Genomic DNA, 18225 nt, shown 5'->3' on the forward strand with positions numbered 1-18225 from the left:
GCAGCAGAACCCACTGTTGTTCATGAGATGTATACACAACCATTTATGAGGGTAGAGAGGTGGTTACACTAGCAAAAGCTGCTGTTCCTCTAGCAGAGGACCAAGGCTTTATTGCCAGTAGCCACATGGCAGCTACAACCATGTAACTCCAGTTCCAGGGGCTCCAACACCTTCTTCTGTCCTTTTAGAGCATCAGTCACTCCATGGTGTACAGACATACATGTAGGCCAAAATGTGTGTGTGTGTGTATACATATACATTTAATCACATATAATTGAATATATAATTTACATACATAGTATAGATTACATATTTAATTATATGTAATCAAGTATAAGTTATAAATGTATAATATATAAGATGCACGAGGATCAAGAGGTAAAGGTCATGCCTGGCTACGCAGTGGGCAGGAGACCATCTGAGGATACATGAGACCATGTCTCTCTAAAAACATCAATCAATCTTCGGAAATGCGTTTGTGGATAAAGCAGTTACCACATGACCATTAGGACCTGGTTCAGACTCTCAGGACCCATGGAAAGGATTAGATTGCAGGATGCTTTTTCCTCTAAACCTATTGTCTTGAACTACTCATGAAGACACATTTGGTAAAATTTTGTTAACTTTTAATTTTTTTTTTTTTGAGGCCTAGGAAGTAGAACAGCACAGCAGATGACTCCACAGTAGATGCAAGAAGACCCTTCTGTATGTAATCTTGCTCTGAATATGTTCAAGACAGTTTCTCAAAAAAAAAAAAAAAAAAAAGAGAATTCCAGCTCAAAGGTTACCTGTTTGCCATAGAAATTGGTGTCTCCCCTGAAGGAAGAGCGAGAGCCAGTGAAGGAAAACATCGGCAAAGGCACTGGAATGGGGACATTCACACCCACCTAAAGAGAACAAACACACATCAGTGTTCCAGAGTACCCCTCAAAGGACTCGAACACAGTGTCCTGTAGGAGCACAAAGGCAACAGAGAGTCATTTTATTTTTGCTTTGATTTTTAGATTTTGTTTGGCTTGGGTTTTATTTTTGGGGGGGGGGAGATATCAATTTTAAGTAGTCATCTTGCACCTGTGCTCTACCCTAAGAACTTTTATTCCTGAGGAAGAGATGGGGAATTGTGGGTAATTAAAGGGGCAGTGTTCAAACAAGCTGTAGTTGACTGATCATTGTTTATCGTCTCCTCTTCAGAAACAGCTGTAAGAATCTAAAAGTCCTAGTCACAGACCTGTCCCACATCCACCATGTGAGCATATTTGCGGGCGGTGGCTCCGTTGGTGGTGAAGATGGCAGTTCCATTTCCATATGGGTTGTCATTTACAATCTTGATTGCTTCATCCAGTGTCTCTGTCTCCAAAACCACAAGAACTGGACCAAATATCTCCTCTTTGTAACAAGTCATACTTGGCTGTCAGGAGAGACAGAGCCAGAAAAGAAAGAAGTCCGCTTCTTTTAATTGAGTATTTTATGCTTTTGGCATTCCAAGTCACTACCCATTGTCACCAAAAGCTGCTTTCATGCTAGTGATCTTTTATCTTCTCTTATTTCTATCCAAAAGGTAGAAACCTTTTGAGCTACCACCATCTAAATCACTTGGAATCCTTGCACTCTTTGCTTTTCAGTTCTTTGCTTTTCTATTTCACGTTCAAGGCCCGGCACCAGCTCCTGTACAACTTGTTTCATTACAGTTTTACTGAGGGTTACATGACGAGTCATTTTTATGAACCAAACGCATATTAAGTATACCAGAACTTCTCTAGAAACTTCTTGCTAAACACTCTGTAACAAAACAATCCACTCTCACTCACTCCTTTGTGTTGTGGGGAATATTAAAAATGAACCCGCCAACTCTCCATGCCACGCTGGGCCACAGGGTTCCCTCAGGGACATCTCTCCATACCCCCCCCCAGTTCCTCTTGCTACCACAAAATGCCCCACACACCCCACAGTCGGCCATCTCAACACCTAACTACCCAGTAGAATGAAGACTCTTAAAGCTTAATTAACGTATCAGATTTATCTTTCAATAGAATTACAATTTATAAGATGACAATACAAATAATTTCAGAGCCAACTGATAATGCTAAAAGCTTTATTCCAATATTTCTAACCTTGTGAAATCACAGCTAGTTGCAGCTGGAAAATGCCACGCAGGTAAATGTCCGCAGCCACGGTTGTTCTCCTCCTACTCTGTCTCTGCAACTCAGCTCCACCTCCCTTTGCCCTGTCCAATCACAGGCCTCCTCTCACTAATATAATTGGTCAGGGAAAGACCTGCTACACCTTTGTTTCTAAGTAAATCTCCAATTTTGACATTGGGCCTTCTTAAACATTCAGGGCACCCTTGACCTCAGCACCTAGCCAGCTGTGTTTGTTGACAATAAGTTTTCCTCTGCAGTTCAGAAACAAGAAACTCCAACCCATGATCTTTCAGGGGTATGTAGTAAGGACATACAACAAAAAGCCTGCCCCAATTAGTCATGAACGTTAGCTGAAGACTGTCACACTTTGTTTGATTAAAAAAAAAAAAAATTAACACACGATTTCTTTTGTTTCAGTCTGATAACAGGGCACAGAGGAAGGTAGTCAATAAATACTGGGTGGTTACTATACTGATTGGGACAAGTGAACAAGTAGGAAACAGAAGTGTAAGACAAGGGTTTTAGTTCATTATAATTTTAAAAAATGATTTATTTTTATCTTATGTACATTGGTTTACCTGCACGTATGTCTGTGTGAGGCTGTCAGATCCTCTGGAACTGGAGTTACACAGTTGTGAGCCTCCATGTGGGTGCTGGGAATTGAACCCTGGTCTTCTAGAATAGCAGCCAGTGCCCTTAACTGCTGAGCCATCTCTCTAGCCCCCAGTGACTAGGGTTTTAATTGCTGTTTATGGGCCAAATATGCCTGTTGTTACACAGTCCACAAGCTAAGAATAGTTTCTACCTTTTTTTTTTAATGGTTAGGAAAAAATTCAGAAGACTATTTCATGACATAATATTCAAATGTGTGTCCATAAATAAGATTTTTTTTTTTTTACTGGAATACAGCTATGTATTTGTGGTTGATTTTATACTATACACCAGAATGGTTGTGACAGAAATTGTATTTTTTCAAAGCTGAGAATATTTAGCTTTCCATGAAAAGTCTATTGTAGTGGTTAATTTGTGTCATCTTGATATATCCCAGTCCTCTGGGAAGAAGGAACCTTAACTGGCCTCCTTCCGATTGGCATGTGGGCAGATCTGTGTGGTATTTTCCGAATGATTGGTGAGAGAGGGTCCAGCCCACTGTGGGTAGTGCCATCACTGGGCAAGTGGTTCAGAGTTATATAAAAAAGCAAGGTGAACCAGCCATAGGGAACAAGTCAGTAAACAGCCTTCCCCCGTGGTCTCTGCTTCAGTTTCCGCCTGCATGTTCCTGCCCTGCCCTCCTCCCTCAGTGGCTAACTGTAATCAAAGCAAAACAAAACAAACCAGATAGACCCCTTTTCTCCTAAAGTTGCTTTTGGTCAATTTTATCAAGGGATAGAAAGCAAGTCAGGACATGTGCCACATAGTGAAAAGAGCTCTGGTTGGAAGCCAGAGAGAGATTTATTTAGTTTCCAGACAGAATAACTGAGCAGTCCTGGCAAGAGTTACGATCTTAAATATCTTCACTTAGAGAGGAGTGAGATTTCGTAGCTCTAACGGTGTTCTTAGCTCTTGTGTTTGTGAAGTAATTCCGAGTTGTTTACCTTAACATTAGAGATGATGGTTGGTCCGACAAAGTTACCATTTTCATAGCCCTTGACTTTAATTCTTCGCCCATCCAGAAGGATGGAAGCTCCCTCTTTTGTTCCGCTATCGATCAGATTGCAGACTCTCTCTTTGGCCTGGGGGGTGATCAGGGGGCCAAGATCAGCTCCAGGCTGGTCTCCTATAAACCAAGAAGAAGTGTCTAAGGATTTTAGCATAAAACTTGACTGCTGAGATAGGTTTGAATGGAGAGAAGAATTAAGGAGCGGTAATACTAGGAACAGAACCGCCCCTCTCCAGCAAGGCCAAGAAAGAATTTAGTGCCTCAAAAGCAAAGGCTACCTGCATTGACTCGCAGATTTTTGGCCCGATCTACCAGTTCTGGCAGCCACTTCTTAGCTTCCCCGACAAGGATGGCTGTTGAAAGAGCCATGCAGCGCTGTCCAGCAGCTCCAAATGCTGCCCCAACCAGCTGGTTGAGGGTATTTTCCTTATTGGCATCTGGCATGACTACTCCATGGTTTTTGGCTCCCTAAAGAAACACAGAAAGTACACACGTCCTCCTTAGCTAAATTCACTTAAACCAACAAAATTAAGCCAAGATTCTGATGTATGAGAACTTATAGAACGAAAATCCATCTTTTGTTATTTTTTTTAAGTTTTAACTTTTGAAGTCTTGGGAATTAAACCTCGGCCTCATGCATGCCAGGCAAATATCGGTCTTTTATTTTGAGACAGTCTCACTGAGTTGTCAAAGATAGTATTGAACTCACTCTATAGCACAGGCCAGAGATTATTTTTTACTACTGCTGACGTTTAAGCACTACTAAACGGTTCCATGTTTCTTTAATCTCCTTGAGAAGCTGATATGTATTTATTTAAATCAAAACTATTAACATGGTCGGCAGGGGAAGACCCAGCTACTTTCAAATTGACAGGTTGAAAAACTAATAGAATACAAAAGTAATCCAGGTATTGTATGAGGACATATGAGAAAGTACCCTCTGTTGACTAACCCTTTCCAACTCCTTAACAAACAAACTGGTCATGGTAAAGATGAAATAATCTTAGGGATAACCAGCTCTTTATCTGTTTTCTTTTTTAATTATTTTTTGTTTGTTTGTTTGTTTGTTTTTTCAAGACAGGGTTTCCCTGTGTAGCCCTTGCTGTCCTAGAATTCACTCTGTAAATTAGGCTGCTTTTGAACTCAGAGATCTGCCTGCTTCTGCCTCACTGGGATTAAAGGTGTGGGCCACCTGGCTCTCTACAATATTTTAAAGCCATATCACTAATAGAGGACACTTTTTTAAAGAAGCAATAAATAAGGTCAAGAAAGTGAAAATTTGGCTAGTAATACTTACTTAAAGACGAAAGGATTTAGTAACAGTTTTGAGGAGGACTGTGCCCTTTGTCACCAAGATCTATTGTATATGATGAAAGATAATTATAACAAAATGTCACAAGGTTCAGAGACTCAGGGAGAAGACAATCAGGATGAAATGACCAACACTGGTCTTTCTGAGACATGGGATGAGTGGCCTGTCTACTGCAGGACAGTCTCTAGGTCTTACATACACACATAGCCAAGTTTGAGAGCTAAAGGGATGAGAAGTCACCATATTGGCTTGAACCCTCTTGCCATTTCTTGATCCTCTTTCGAAGATGTACTCTCCTGCCTGGTTGGATCCCACAAAGCTGATTGCCTTGATGTCTGGATGATCGCAAATAAAGTTTACAGCTTTGAAAAGAAAAGAAATGATTACCACAAAGAATTAATAGCCCACAGGCTTAACAACAGCAAATTTCTCCTTCCTCCTCATTGTAAACGAACATTCACACATTTCTGCATGGAAATCTCACTTTGGTGTACTCTTTTTTTCTCTTAAATTATAATTTGTTTTGTTTTTGAAACAGGGTCTCACTATGTAGCCCTGGGTGGCCTTGAGCTCACTAGACTAGGCTGGTCCCAAACTCACAAGAGACCCACCTGCTTCTGCCTAACAAATATGGGCCACCACACCTGTCATTAAACTACAAATGGTATTTAACTTGTTTATTCTCCTTAGTATTCCAGAATTTACAATTCTAATCTCTGAAAGCCATAATTTCTTTTTTTTTTTTTTTTTTTGGTTTTTTTCAAGACAGGGTTTCTCTGTATAGCTCTGGCTGTCCTGGAACTCACTTTGTAGACCAGGCTGGCCTCGAACTCAGAAATCCACCTGCCTCTGCCTCCCAAGTGCTGGGATTAAAGGCGTGCGCCACCACACCCGGCCATAATTTCTTTAAACTGTATTTTCATTATGTGTGTGTTACAAGTGCAACAAAGAACAGCTGTGTGGCACTGGCTCTTTTCTCCCATCTGTATGTGAGTCCTAGGGACCAGGCTTGTGTGTCAGGTGCCTTTACACGCTGATCCCTTTAGACAAGCCATAAAACCTACAACTTCAATTTCCTCAAATACAATAACATTCTTTCAAAACTTGACCTTTTTATTTTATCTTTAAGAATACGTTATATCTCAGATTCTCAGATATTTACACCTCACACAAGAGGTGATAGGGAAGAGTAAGAGCCAGCCCTCCAGGAAAGACGATCCTAACTTCCCTACTTCCTGTTACAACTAGGGAAATTGTAACGCATCGTTACTTAAAACAAACTACTTAATTGCACACTGCCTTTATCTTCTTATCTGTAAGATGCTAAAGCACCTGCCTTAAAGGGTTGTTGAGACATTAAAGGAGAACATAAACTTTCATCTTTCAAGGTGTTCCACCGTGTGGACTAGAGTAAGCAACATGGCTACTCCCTATTGTTACTTCTGCTCACCCAGATGGCAAGATGGTTAAGACGTGTGATCTTCAAGCGTGAAGGTCACTATTAATAAATCCTTCATCCTAAAATACCCAATCACAGAACTGGAGAGATGGCTCAGTGGGTTAGGGATGCTTCCCACTCTCCCAGAGGATATGAATTCAGTTCCCAGCACCCACACTGTACACCTCACAACCAACTGTAGCCTCAGTTTCAGGAGCTCCAATACCCTTTTCTGGCCTCCGTGGGTACCCACGCACATATGGCGGACACACAGAGTCACATGCACCTTAAATAAACATTAAAAATCTCAATCAAGGGCTGGAGAGATGGCTCAGTGGTTAAGAGCACCGACTGCTCTTCCGAAGGTCCCGAGTTCAAGTCCCAGCAACCACATGGTGGCTCACAACCATCCGTAATGAGATCTGACGCCTTCTTCTGGTGCATCTGAAGACAGCTACAGTGTACTTATATATAATAATAATAAATACATCTTTAAAAAAAATCCCAATCAATTTTTAACCCCTTCGTTTCTTTGGGAGTCAGATTCAGTAGTCATATAAAAGAGTTACCATCGTGTTGTCCATGGATAATGTTCAGGGTTCCGTCAGGGGCACCAGAATCCTGAAGCAACTTAGCAAGGAGCATAGTTGCTCCAGGTACTCGCTCTGATGGTTTCATTAGGAAAGTATTTCCACAAACCATAGCCATGGGAAACATCCAAAGGGGGATCATGGCAGGAAAATTAAATGGTGCAATGCCTGCACACACCCCCAGAGGCAGACGGTAGGAATAAAGGTCCATGTCTTTGGTGATAGATGGCATGGTCTCTCCCAGCATGAGGGATGTCACACTACAGGCATGCTCAACCACCTCTGGAAGAGAAAAGACATCAGTGAGGTCACCACCTTTCCATGCTAAATACTACTTAGCTTTGTCACACTCCATTCGATCCTGACAATCAGGGGTGGGGTCATGCCACTGACAGCGATTTGTCCTTCCATGTTCCTCAGATTCTCTGAGGGGGTAAAAAAGATATTAAGATGCATATATATTCTGAAATATTTGTGCTTAGTCTCAAAAGTACCTGACCAATATTGCCTTAAAATTATGTTAAAAGGTATTGCTGGGCATGGTAGTACACAACTTAAAATCCTAGCACATGGGAGGCTGAGGTAGGAGGACTGTAGGTCAGAGCCAGCCTTGGCTACATAGTTCCAAAGCAGCCAGTGAGCCTCTACCTTAAAAGATGAAATATATATATCACGAGAGCAAAATCTACACAAAGAATCCACCTTCCCAGTGTGGGGTCTGCCTCCCATATTCTTTTGATCTCTCCCACAAGTCCAGTGAGGGGCTCCCAGCTTACGAAGGCCTCGGAATACATCTCCTTCAGCATCAGCAAGAGTCTTCCCTTGTTCCAATGTGATTAACCTGGCAATTTCTTTCTAGAAAGAAAACATATAAATAGAAACGAATCTAAGGATGTTCCTTTATTTACTTACTTGCTTGCTTGATGTTGGGGATATACTTCATGTTTTGAGACTAGATCTCATGTAGCTCCGACTAGCCTCAAACCCATTTTGTATTTGAGGCTGGCCTTGACTCCTGATCTTTCTACCTCCATCTCCTAAGTGCTGGGATTACAGGCATGAACCACCATGTCTGGCTGAATCCAGGGTTTTGCTCATGTTCACTGTGATGGTTTGAATACGCTTGGCCCATGGGAAGTGGCACTATTACGAGGTGTGACCTTGTTGGAGTAGATGTGGCCTTCTAGGAGGAAGTGAGTCACTGTAGGGTTGGGCTTTGAGGTTCTATTCTTTTTTTTTAATTGGACATTTATTTACATTTCAAATGTTATCCCCTTTCCCTGTTTTCCTGTTTCCCTCCCTCCCGGAAACACCCAATCACATCCTCCCTCCCCCTGCTTCGATGAGGGTGTTCCTCCACCCACCCACCCACTCCCACCTCCCTGCCTTCGATTTCCCTACAGTGAGGCATCATCAAGCCTTCATAGGGCCAAGAGGTCCTATTCTTAAGCTCTGCCCACAATGGAAGAGACCTTCTTCCTGGCTGTCTGCTGAAGACAGACTTCTCCTGGCTGCCTTTGGACCAAGATGTAGAAATCTCCTCTACCAGTACCATGTCTGCCTACAGACTGCAGACATGATGATAATGAATAGAAACCTCTGAAACTATAAGCCACCCTGTACTGGCTGGTTTTGTGTGTCAACTTGACACAGGCTGGAATTATCGCAGAGAAAGGAGCTTCAGTTGGGGAAGTGCTTCCATGAGATCCAGCTGTGAGGAATTTTCTCAACTAGTGATCAAGGGGGAGGGCCCCTTGTGGGTGATGCCATCCCTGGACTGGTAGTCTTGGGTTTTATAAGAGAGCAGGCTGAGCAAGCCAGGTGAAGCAAGCCAGTAAAGAACATCCCTCCATGGCCTCTGCATTAGCTCCTACTTCCTGGCCTGCTTGAGTTCCAGTCCTGACTTCCTTTGATGATGAACAGCAGTATGGAAGTGTAAGGTGAATAAACCCTTTCCTCCCTAACTTGCTTCTTGGTCATGATGTTTGTGCAGGAATAGAAACCCTGACTAAGACACATCCCCAATTAAATATTGTCCCTTCTAAGAGCTGCCTTGGTCATGGTGTTTCTTCACAGCAATGAAACCCTAACTAAGCACAAAGTCTACCACTGAGCTCTACATCCTGCTCCCATTTTCCTCCAAGGAAGAACAGAGCTGAGGGAGAACTCGGATGAGGCGAAGGGTCCTGACCAATGTCCTTCCACATTGTAGAGTTAGTGAGGACAGCTGAACAAGGCTCTGAAGAGGTGACCAACATACCCTAGGAAACAGGCTAGGAGACTATCCAAATTTCTTACCAGGTTCTCTTTAATGAGCTGCTGATAACGAAGCAAGACCTGCTGCCGGCTTAAAATAGATGTGTCTGCCCACGCAGGGAAAGCACGTTTGCAGGATTCAACGGCTGCATCCATCTCAGCTTTGGTGGACTGAGGAACCCTACCAACAACCTCATTGGTGGCCTGAAAAGAAGCCAACACACTTTACCAATGCCTCACTTCCACAGCAGCAACATTGTGCTTTTTGGGTGAGCTCCGAGCCCCCACTTTGCCCCTTGCTCCCAAAAATTCTAGGTTAGCAGGTTTAAGTCCCCCCAAAGTTTTGCTTACTGGGTTGTGGATGTCAATCCATTTGTCACTTTTGGATTCAACAAATTTTCCATCAATGAAGAGCTTTACAGTTGGCTAGAGAAAAACATATATACACAGAGGCAAAGAAAGAAAAAAAGAAAAAGAAAAAAAAAAGAACTTAAGTTAATTATTTTGCTTCTCTTTCTCTTGTAAAGAAAGAGTTCCGGTGGATACTTGGATCTAATTGCTGAGCTTTCTCTCTAGCCCCTTTCCCACCAAAAATTTAAACTTCCAGTAGCAATGGAAGTGCATATACCTTATGACACGGCTAGTAAATCGAAATAATCTAAAAGAATTTTAAAACTGCATAAAAACACTTATTTCACAATACTGAAAAAACTGAAGCACACTAAAAGTTATTTGAGAAAGCTTAAATTATCTACACCTGATGGAATATTATGCAGCCATTAAAAATTATAAAGAACATTTGCAACACAGAAACTGTTTAAAACATAATAGATATAGTTTCTGATAAGAAAACCAAGATAAGATGTTTTCTGGGCATCGTGGCATGTAGAGGACTGAAAAGGACTTGTGCACACAGACAAGCACTGGAAAAGCCAGGAATGCTAAACACACAGCTTACCTCTCAACGGAATGAGGTGTGTAGCTGCTCTTCCTGGAATGCCAGGAATGCTGGAGCATTACAACCTGGGGGTCCTTTGGTGTCTGATGAGACAGGTTCTGCCTGTGTCTCCCAGAATTCACTCTTTAACTTATCCTACACCCTTTCCTCCTAAATCTTGAGCATTGCTTTTAAGCCATAAAGCCCACTCTTCTGAGTAGTCTCATTTGTATTTTATAACAGCCTACGTGACTTCTATGTTATCTTAGCTGCAGGCCAATCCTGACGCCCACAGGAGTTAGGTTTGTCTCGGTCAAGCTTGATACACCCAAACTCTTGGGCACTATCTCTGAGTCAACAGTATCCATTCTTGTGAAAGAAGCAAGATGCACTTTGTAAAGAATCCCAATGTAAACATGGCTTAAACTGCTGTACACTTAGGACTGAGTTAATTGTTATCTGAATACTTTTTTTTTCCCCCCACAAATGTGCTTTATTTAAATATGACTACAGTAAAATGATCTGGGCCAGACTTTATAAGTCTTGGTATAGTGCTGGTTACAAGAAAGTCAGACTGAGTCAAGTTTCATTCTTACCTCCTTCTGATGGTTTTTTTTTCCCTGTCAGCTGTAAAGCCTGCAGGGGAATTGACACAGTGGCACACATCTGTTTATCTGTTGAGCATTTGCACAGGTAGGAGTTGAAGGCTAGCCTGATCTACATGAGTTAAGACAAGCCAGGGCTACATAATGAGACCTATTTTTAAAAAACACAAAACAAGGGGCTGGAGAGATGTCTCCGTGGTTAAGAGCACTGGGAGCTCTTCCAGAGGAGCCAGGTTCAATTCCCAGTATCCATGCACAACCACCTGTAACCAGCTCCAGGACGCCCTCTCCTGGCCTCTGCAGGACATGCAGGTAAAACACCAATAAACACATAAAATAGAAATTTAAATAAAAAAAAAAATAAACCCCACAAAACTAAAAGTCACATTTTGATCACAATCAGCTTGAAAATTACACCGGATTCTTTCTCAGAAGTCCATCTTTAGCTCCTAAGTTACTTACCACTGATGACGAAGAGAAGGAGGATGCTGGGTACCATGGGGCGTTTACCTTAGAAGAAACCTATGGGGTTAAAAAGTGTCTGATAAATGTCTGATGAAGTGGTACACACTTTCTTTTTTTTTTTTTGTGGTTTTTCGAGACAGGGTTTCTCTGTGTAGCTCTAGCTGTCCTGGAACTCACTTTGTAGACCAGGCTGGCCTCGAACTCAGAAATCCGCCTGCCTCTGCCTCCCGAGTGCTGGGATTAAAGGCGTGCGCCACCACACCCGGCTTGGTACACACTTTCAATCCCAGCACTCAGGACACAGACAGGTGGTCTCTGTGACTTGGAGATAAGCTTGGTCTGCATTGTGAGTCTCAGGCCAGCTATGGCTATATACCAAGACCCTATTTCTTTTTGTTTTTCTTTTTAAGGTTAATTTTTTATTTTATGTATAAGAGTACATTGTAGCTGTCTTCAGATATAGCAAAAGAGGGCATTGGATTCCATATAGATGGTTATGAGCCACCATGTGGTTGCTGGAAACTCAACTCAGGACCTCTGGAAGAGCAGTCAATGCTCTTAACCACTGAGCTATCTCTTCAGCTCCAAGACTCTATTTCAACAAAACACAATTTGATAAATAAGCCTAGAAAAGTATATAAAACTTGACAAATGGCTGTTATAATGCTCAATATCATATAGCTACTGTGATTACAGAAAGGATTTAGTGTTTGCTCTCAAGGACCATATAATTTTGTTTTGAGACAGTCTCCCTCTATAGCCCAGGCTTTCCTGGAACTGTAGCTGAAGCTGGCCTTGAACCCAATGATTCCCTTCTAGCCTCCTAAGTATAGGAGTATAAGCATAAGCCACCATGCAATGCTTAGGGCCATATGCCTTTTTTTTTTTTTTTTTTTTTTTTTTTTTTTTTGAGACAGGTGTCTCTCAAGAAAGTCCTGGATGTTCTGGAACTCAATATATAGACCATGCTGGCTTTTCAACTCACAAAGATCCTCTTGCCTCTGCCTTAAGAATAAAGGAGTGTGCCACCATTCTTGGCATCTTTTTTTTTTTTTTAATGAAGTTTAGTTGTAGGTAGAAATACTGAGACTGGATCTCCCTGTCCCTTCCCATTATCCCCCAGGTGTTAAGGATCAAACCAAGGGTCTTATGTATGCAAACATTCCATCACTGAGCTACACCCCAGCTTTCGCTGTATAGTCTTTATTTAAAAGAAAAAGACAAGGCCAGGTGCTATGGCACAGGCCTTTAATTCTAACCCATTGGTAGGCGGAGGCAGGCAGACTTCTGTGAATTTAAGACCATTCTGGTCTAAAAAGTGAGTCCCAGGTCAGCCAGAGCTATTTATGAGACCCTGTTTCATAAAAAGGGTTGGGGTGGATAGGTCACCACAAACTCAAGGCTAGCCTGGGAGTCTACACAGTGAAGGCCCCAGACACAGAAAGTTATAGAGACAATAAATCATGAAGATCAAGTCCTAGCTTTCCAAGGAAGTCTTAATTTAAGGAACCTTTTGTATCATATTTTGAAAAAAAAACAGTCACTACAAATCTAAAAGTACTTAATATAATATCTAAAGAAAGTGGTGACAACAGTGTAAATTAATATAAATATAAAAAACCATAAATAACATTGTCTATACTCAATGTAACTGCAGATCACATAGCAATAAAATACAAATATATGCTCACACATACTTAAATACAAATGTTCATAGCACCTTTATTTTCATTAGCCCCAAACTTGGTAGTGACTCAACTGTCCACCATTAGTTAATATAATCAAGGTGCAGATGTATGAAAATATCACAATGGGACCGATTTTTATAGAATATATGTTAGCAGTAACATTTTAATAATGCAGTAGTTGAGTATCAGATGAGGGTGGAGATCCTTCAGGAAGCTGAAGCCTCATTTACTCCAGGCCACTCTCAGGTACCAAGTGAGACTCTGTTCCAAGGGTGAAAAACAGCGAGCTGAAACACTAGATGATTCATCGATATAAAGCTAGGGATCCAAGCTCATCTCTAACATCATCAGATTTGTCAGCACCCTTGGGTGAAAGGGACAGCAGTTAGGAGAGTTAAGAGGGTTCTTTTTGGAGTAGTGGATATTTTTATTATCTTGTGATACTTTCACAGGCAGTATGTCTTACCAAATGGAATATGTACATCTTATTTTGGGTCAATTTCACTTTATAAGGCTATTTTAAAAACGGTACAGGTACCTCATGGCAGACGAACATGTTATTTTGTAGGGTAAAAAAAAAATCAGGGAGTGGAGGGAGGCTCAATTATAATAATGTTAAATCTCACACTGTATTTCTAAAACAAAAATGTTCAACGTATTACAAAAGTTGACTTGAGAAATATCCCAGTAAAAGATGTAAAGGGACGCTGGGCTGATGGTTTCTATGACCGCTGGTCACTCTCGCCTCCTGAGAAGGGGATTTATCATAGTGCTCCCCTTGGCTATTGTCCACTTCCACCAACAGAGTGCTTCACTTCTATGTATACTATGAGTGTCTCCCTTGAGTTCTTTTGATGGCGATCAACAAGGAAGGACCAGGGAGCTGGGGAGAGCAACACAAAGTCCCGGTGAGCCCTGGGTTCTCACCCTCACCCTGAATCTTCGATGCTGCACCTGAGTTCCTTCTCTCAACTATCTGCACTTGCTTAACTCCCAACAGCTCTTTGATCTACTCCAACCTTCATGAGTAAGTTCTAACCTTCATGACTCCTCCTAAGTCCTCCTTAGACTGGACCACAGAGCAGAGGGGACTGGCTAATTACTCTCTGTTCCTGAAGTCCTTTCACTTGTCTCTCATGATGCCCTGCTGTCTTCTTCACCTCACCCTCCCTCCTTTTTTTCTTTGTAGCCCCTCCTTATCTCTTTTGCTGGATCATTCTCCTCTTCTGGCCATCAACTCCACTGCCCAAGGCTTAGTCCCAAGATTTTCTTCTCATTCTTTACATTCTCTTTAAGTGATCCCAGCAACTGCAGTGAACTGCAGTTGGATCCTGCTGATGCCCAGGTCTGCAGTCCTCAGTCAATCTTCCTCTTCAGGTAACACCCACATAACTATTTTCACACCTCTACTTGGGATCATGCTCTCCTCCCATCTGTCGGCTTTACTTCCTAGAGCCCACCCACCTGCGCAATGGTCTTTAGTTATCTGGCTGACCAAGGCACATACTGAAAGTCACCTCATCATCTCCCTTTCGCTTCTCAGTAAACCAAACATGTCTTGGCACAAGTCGCATCTATCTTCCTACAAGTCTCTGAACACACTGTCCTCTCCTCTCGCCACCCTGTCCTTTTTCAAGCCCGATAACCATCTCTGTCCCTTCTTTAGAATTCAATAATGGCTTTCCAACAAAACTCATAGTTTCTAACCTAACATGATCTGAATCTAGTTTCTATTCTTCAAATGGAAATAAATAGGGTCTTTCTAAGAGGAATTAGGCAAAACATTAACAAATTCTCAGTCTATTCAAGGATACATATTATTCCCATATGTAGAACCCGTCCATGCTGGGAGTGCACCTCAACCTTAAAGTAGCCCGTGTCTACAAGAGCCAGGGTTCCTTAGCAACACAACATAAAATAGCAACAAACCCTCTGATGGCTTTCTATTGCCCTTGCAGTTAAGATTAAGGTCCCTGGTGTTCAGAGCATGCCACATAGTACTTTTGCTTCTTGAACTTCACAGTTTGCTCGCTACTTCATCCTTGCTCTCTGTCCCAACCATCCTGGAGCTAGACATTATACAGTTTTGTCCCAAGGGTAGCCCAAGACTTTTGGACATGTTTTATCTTCTTTGTTGTACATATGCTGACCCATTCTGCTGGTTTCATTCCACTTACTTGGCTCATTGTTAACTCTCTCTGGAACTCTCAACCCCCAGATATGGGATAAACACTTAACTATGCAGTTCATTGAGCACCCAAATGCCTCCATTTTTCATTCCACATTCTAGGATAATAGCTTGCTTAGTTATTAAGTGTCTCTTCAGGTCAGGAGACCATTCTGTTCTCTGCCCCTAGCATAATTGCTTGAACAGACTGAGGACTTGTTAATGTTTTGCAGAATCAAGGGATGAATAGTCACCAAGCAGTAATTTGTTACTAATACTGTTTCATGTGTTCTCCCTTAAGGATAGAAAGTGTACAGATCAGGTCATTTCAGCATTCCAAACCAGTTGAGTTTTGTGCTTTCACTTGTACACTGGTAGACAGTGTACCCAATAAAATGAAATAGGACCTTGTAGCTTTCACAGAGTTAGACCTCATATGTTTTGCTCACTAGCACAATTCTTGAATAAACTAGCCTATCACTTTCGCTGTCTAGGACAGTGGTTCTCAACCTTCCTAATGCTACAACCCTTTAATTCCTCATATTGTGGTGACCCCCCCAACCATAAAGTTATTTTCGTTATTTTTTTTTTTTAGTTTTTGTGTATGTATGATTGTATGCAATATGCATACAGATGCCCTTGGGGACCAGAAGGCATAAGAACCCCTAATGCTGGAGTTAGAGACAGTTGTGAGCTACCTAGTGTGGGTGCTGGGAACTGAACACCAGCCCTCTGAAGAGGAGTTAGCACTCCTGACCTTCCAGCTACCTCTCTAGCTTTGCGTTTTATTTTAGAAAGCATTTTTGTTGAGTTTTTTTTTTTTTTGTAACATTGACTGATAACTAGGTTTCATTGAAGTGTCTTCAGGCATGTCAGTATACAATGTTGCCTTTCATCCTCTTATTTAACTGCCCTCCTCATTTCCGCTCCTGCTCTCTGGAGGATTCCCTTCTCAGGCTGGTTGTGAAGGTCTCAAGAGATTTTCCTGCCTCTGTTTCTCCAAAAACTAGGCCTGCATACATGTACCACATGAACACATAGATTAGCCTTTATCAAAGTGTCAGATTACAGTAACTAATTGTTTAAGAACTATTGCTGGTCTTTTTCCAAGTCAGTTCAGAGGTTTCTACAATTTGGTTTTTAGAAAGAAAAAAAAAGTATGTCTTCCAAAAAAGGAGAAATTCTGCTTTTATGCAAAAGACAAAATACCTCAGGATTTTCATTGACTCATGGTGATGGGGTAATGACGAGAGGGGAGAGATTTTTTTTTTTTTTATAAAGGATTTTAAGAGGTTGGGAATAGAAAACCTAGAGAGGAAATGCTCTATCTGTTACTAGGAAAAGATACCAGAATAGAAGTAGGGGAGTGAGGTCACGCCAACCTCCAAAGACCTCCAGCTCATTCTTTCTCTACACTGTCCCATTAAATGACATTCAAACCTGAACCTTTGGGGACTCCACCAAGAATCAAACACATGCACACATTTCTGCAGTAGATCTCCTAAAAACCTGACGAGCAGAAAGAAATTAAAGTTTATATAAAAGTGCAACAGGAGACATGCCCAGGCTGGATGAGTAAGAGATAATGCCGCTTAATACTGGATTATGAATCTTGCCAGAAACAGAGCAAGTCTTGCCTCAGATTCTAAGTCCATGCTAAGATGCAAACACCGGGGGGAAAGCTATAATCAAAGCTGGGGATCGCGGGCACGCAGCTTCTGGAACTCTACAACTTCCCTTGCGCTGCCATCTGTGGGGTTCCAACTGCAGCCTAGAAGAGGGTATGTCAGCACTTGAGAACTGATTTTTGGAAGGTGTCTTCCTAGGCTCTTATTTTCTACCACCTGTTTGGGAGAATGTTTAGTCTTTGAAAGAAGCAGTATTAGCAAAACAACATGCCCTTATTTACCTCCAAAAGTTTAACTTCCGCTGAAAAAGTTTAACTTGGCCCAGAGCTTGGGAAAAACACTAAAAGCCAGAATGTTTGTGAAAACTAGCAAATGGCTGCTTTTTTTGATGTGAAAACCTAGGGTACATGTCTAGGAGATTCAAAGTTCCTTCTCTGATCCTCGTTCCATGTCCCTAATGAGCTCCCATCCCCTCTTGCCTCACATAGAGACTGGATGGGGGAAGGGACGCTCCTGGCAAAGGAAAGTACTCTATGTACAGCGACCAAAAGGAGGAGTTTCTGGGGCACAGAGGTGGCTGGTACAGAGGTGAAAGAGAGACCGTGGGAGGAACCAAAAAAGAGAAAGCAAGCCAGCATGTGACAGCAAGGACTGAGCTGGACTGGAGGTGGGTGGGTCAAAGCTAAAAAAGAAAAGGCTCAGGAGTAAAGGGGAGTGGGGAGCAGGCGTGACCGTCCGGGACTGAATCTCCGGGCCAGGCAGTAAGAAGTGACAGCCCGGACGCACGGGTCTGGTGGAACACAAGGGGCTGCAAAGAAGTGGCTGGGCCAAGAAGTCTGTCCGGCAGAAGCATGGTTTAGAGACGGGGCGGAAAGGACCCATTTCTAACATCATGGTCGCTCGTCGCCACCCTCACTCGCCTGCAGGATCCGGGACCGCATTGCTGCCGCTGCCGCCACTGCCGCCGCCATGGCTCACCGACTCTGCCCAGCTCCCCTGCGTCTCAGCTGCCAGTGCCTCCCTGAAGCAACACCGCTAAGCCACGCCCAGAACACGACCGAGCCTCTCCATTGGAGGGAAGGGCCACTTCCTACAACCAATCACTTGTCAGAATTTCTGACTCCACCCAGCATTCCCAGCCCTGGGAATAGGTGATTGGTCAAAGGTGGAAGCGTTCTGGGCTTCTCTCACTTCATCCTATTTTTGTTGGCGGAAATATGGAGACGCCCCCTCGACTTGGTACTGCATATTAAGCACACAGGGAAGACGCCCCCTAACCGGGAACTCCGATTGGCTATAGGTAGGCTCCCCAAGGTCCCGCCCCCTTGCTAAGCAAAG

The 18225-nt window shown here is 42.5% G+C and overlaps 3 protein-coding genes across 6 annotated transcripts in view; 2 read left to right on the forward strand and 1 right to left on the reverse strand.

Moving 5' to 3' along the window:
- The window catches only part of Bbof1 (basal body orientation factor 1), a 24786-nt gene extending 24016 nt beyond the window's left edge, over nt 1-770 (forward strand). For all 4 annotated transcript variants that reach the window (XM_021179612.3, XM_085830540.1, XM_085830541.1 and 1 more), the window contains one exon: nt 647-770. In XM_021179612.3, the coding sequence (XP_021035271.1) occupies nt 647-652 (6 nt within the window). In that variant the 3' untranslated portion in view covers nt 653-770. The remainder of the gene's footprint in view (nt 1-646) is intronic.
- Nucleotides 1-17926, reverse strand: part of Aldh6a1 (aldehyde dehydrogenase 6 family member A1) — a 19852-nt gene extending 1926 nt beyond the window's left edge. The window contains exons 1-11 of the mRNA XM_021179611.3: nt 17808-17926; nt 11402-11461; nt 9749-9823; nt 9440-9601; nt 7918-7996; nt 7121-7423; nt 5354-5475; nt 4080-4269; nt 3737-3918; nt 1229-1408; nt 789-887 (exon numbers count right to left, since the gene is read on the reverse strand). Of these exons, the coding sequence (XP_021035270.1) occupies nt 789-887; nt 1229-1408; nt 3737-3918; nt 4080-4269; nt 5354-5475; nt 7121-7423; nt 7918-7996; nt 9440-9601; nt 9749-9823; nt 11402-11461; nt 17808-17858 (1503 nt within the window). The 5' untranslated portion in view covers nt 17859-17926. The remainder of the gene's footprint in view (nt 1-788; nt 888-1228; nt 1409-3736; nt 3919-4079; nt 4270-5353; nt 5476-7120; nt 7424-7917; nt 7997-9439; nt 9602-9748; nt 9824-11401; nt 11462-17807) is intronic.
- Lin52 (lin-52 DREAM MuvB core complex component) overlaps nt 17907-18225 on the forward strand; it is a 97534-nt gene continuing 97215 nt past the window's right edge. Inside the window, exon 1 of the mRNA XM_029484447.2 lies at nt 17907-18187. The gene's annotated coding sequence lies outside the window, so the exon portion shown is untranslated. The remainder of the gene's footprint in view (nt 18188-18225) is intronic.

Source organism: Mus caroli, unplaced genomic scaffold (assembly GCF_978045245.1).
Source record: "Mus caroli unplaced genomic scaffold, Mus_caroli_1 scaffold_14, whole genome shotgun sequence".
Taxonomy (NCBI): domain Eukaryota; kingdom Metazoa; phylum Chordata; class Mammalia; order Rodentia; family Muridae; genus Mus; species Mus caroli.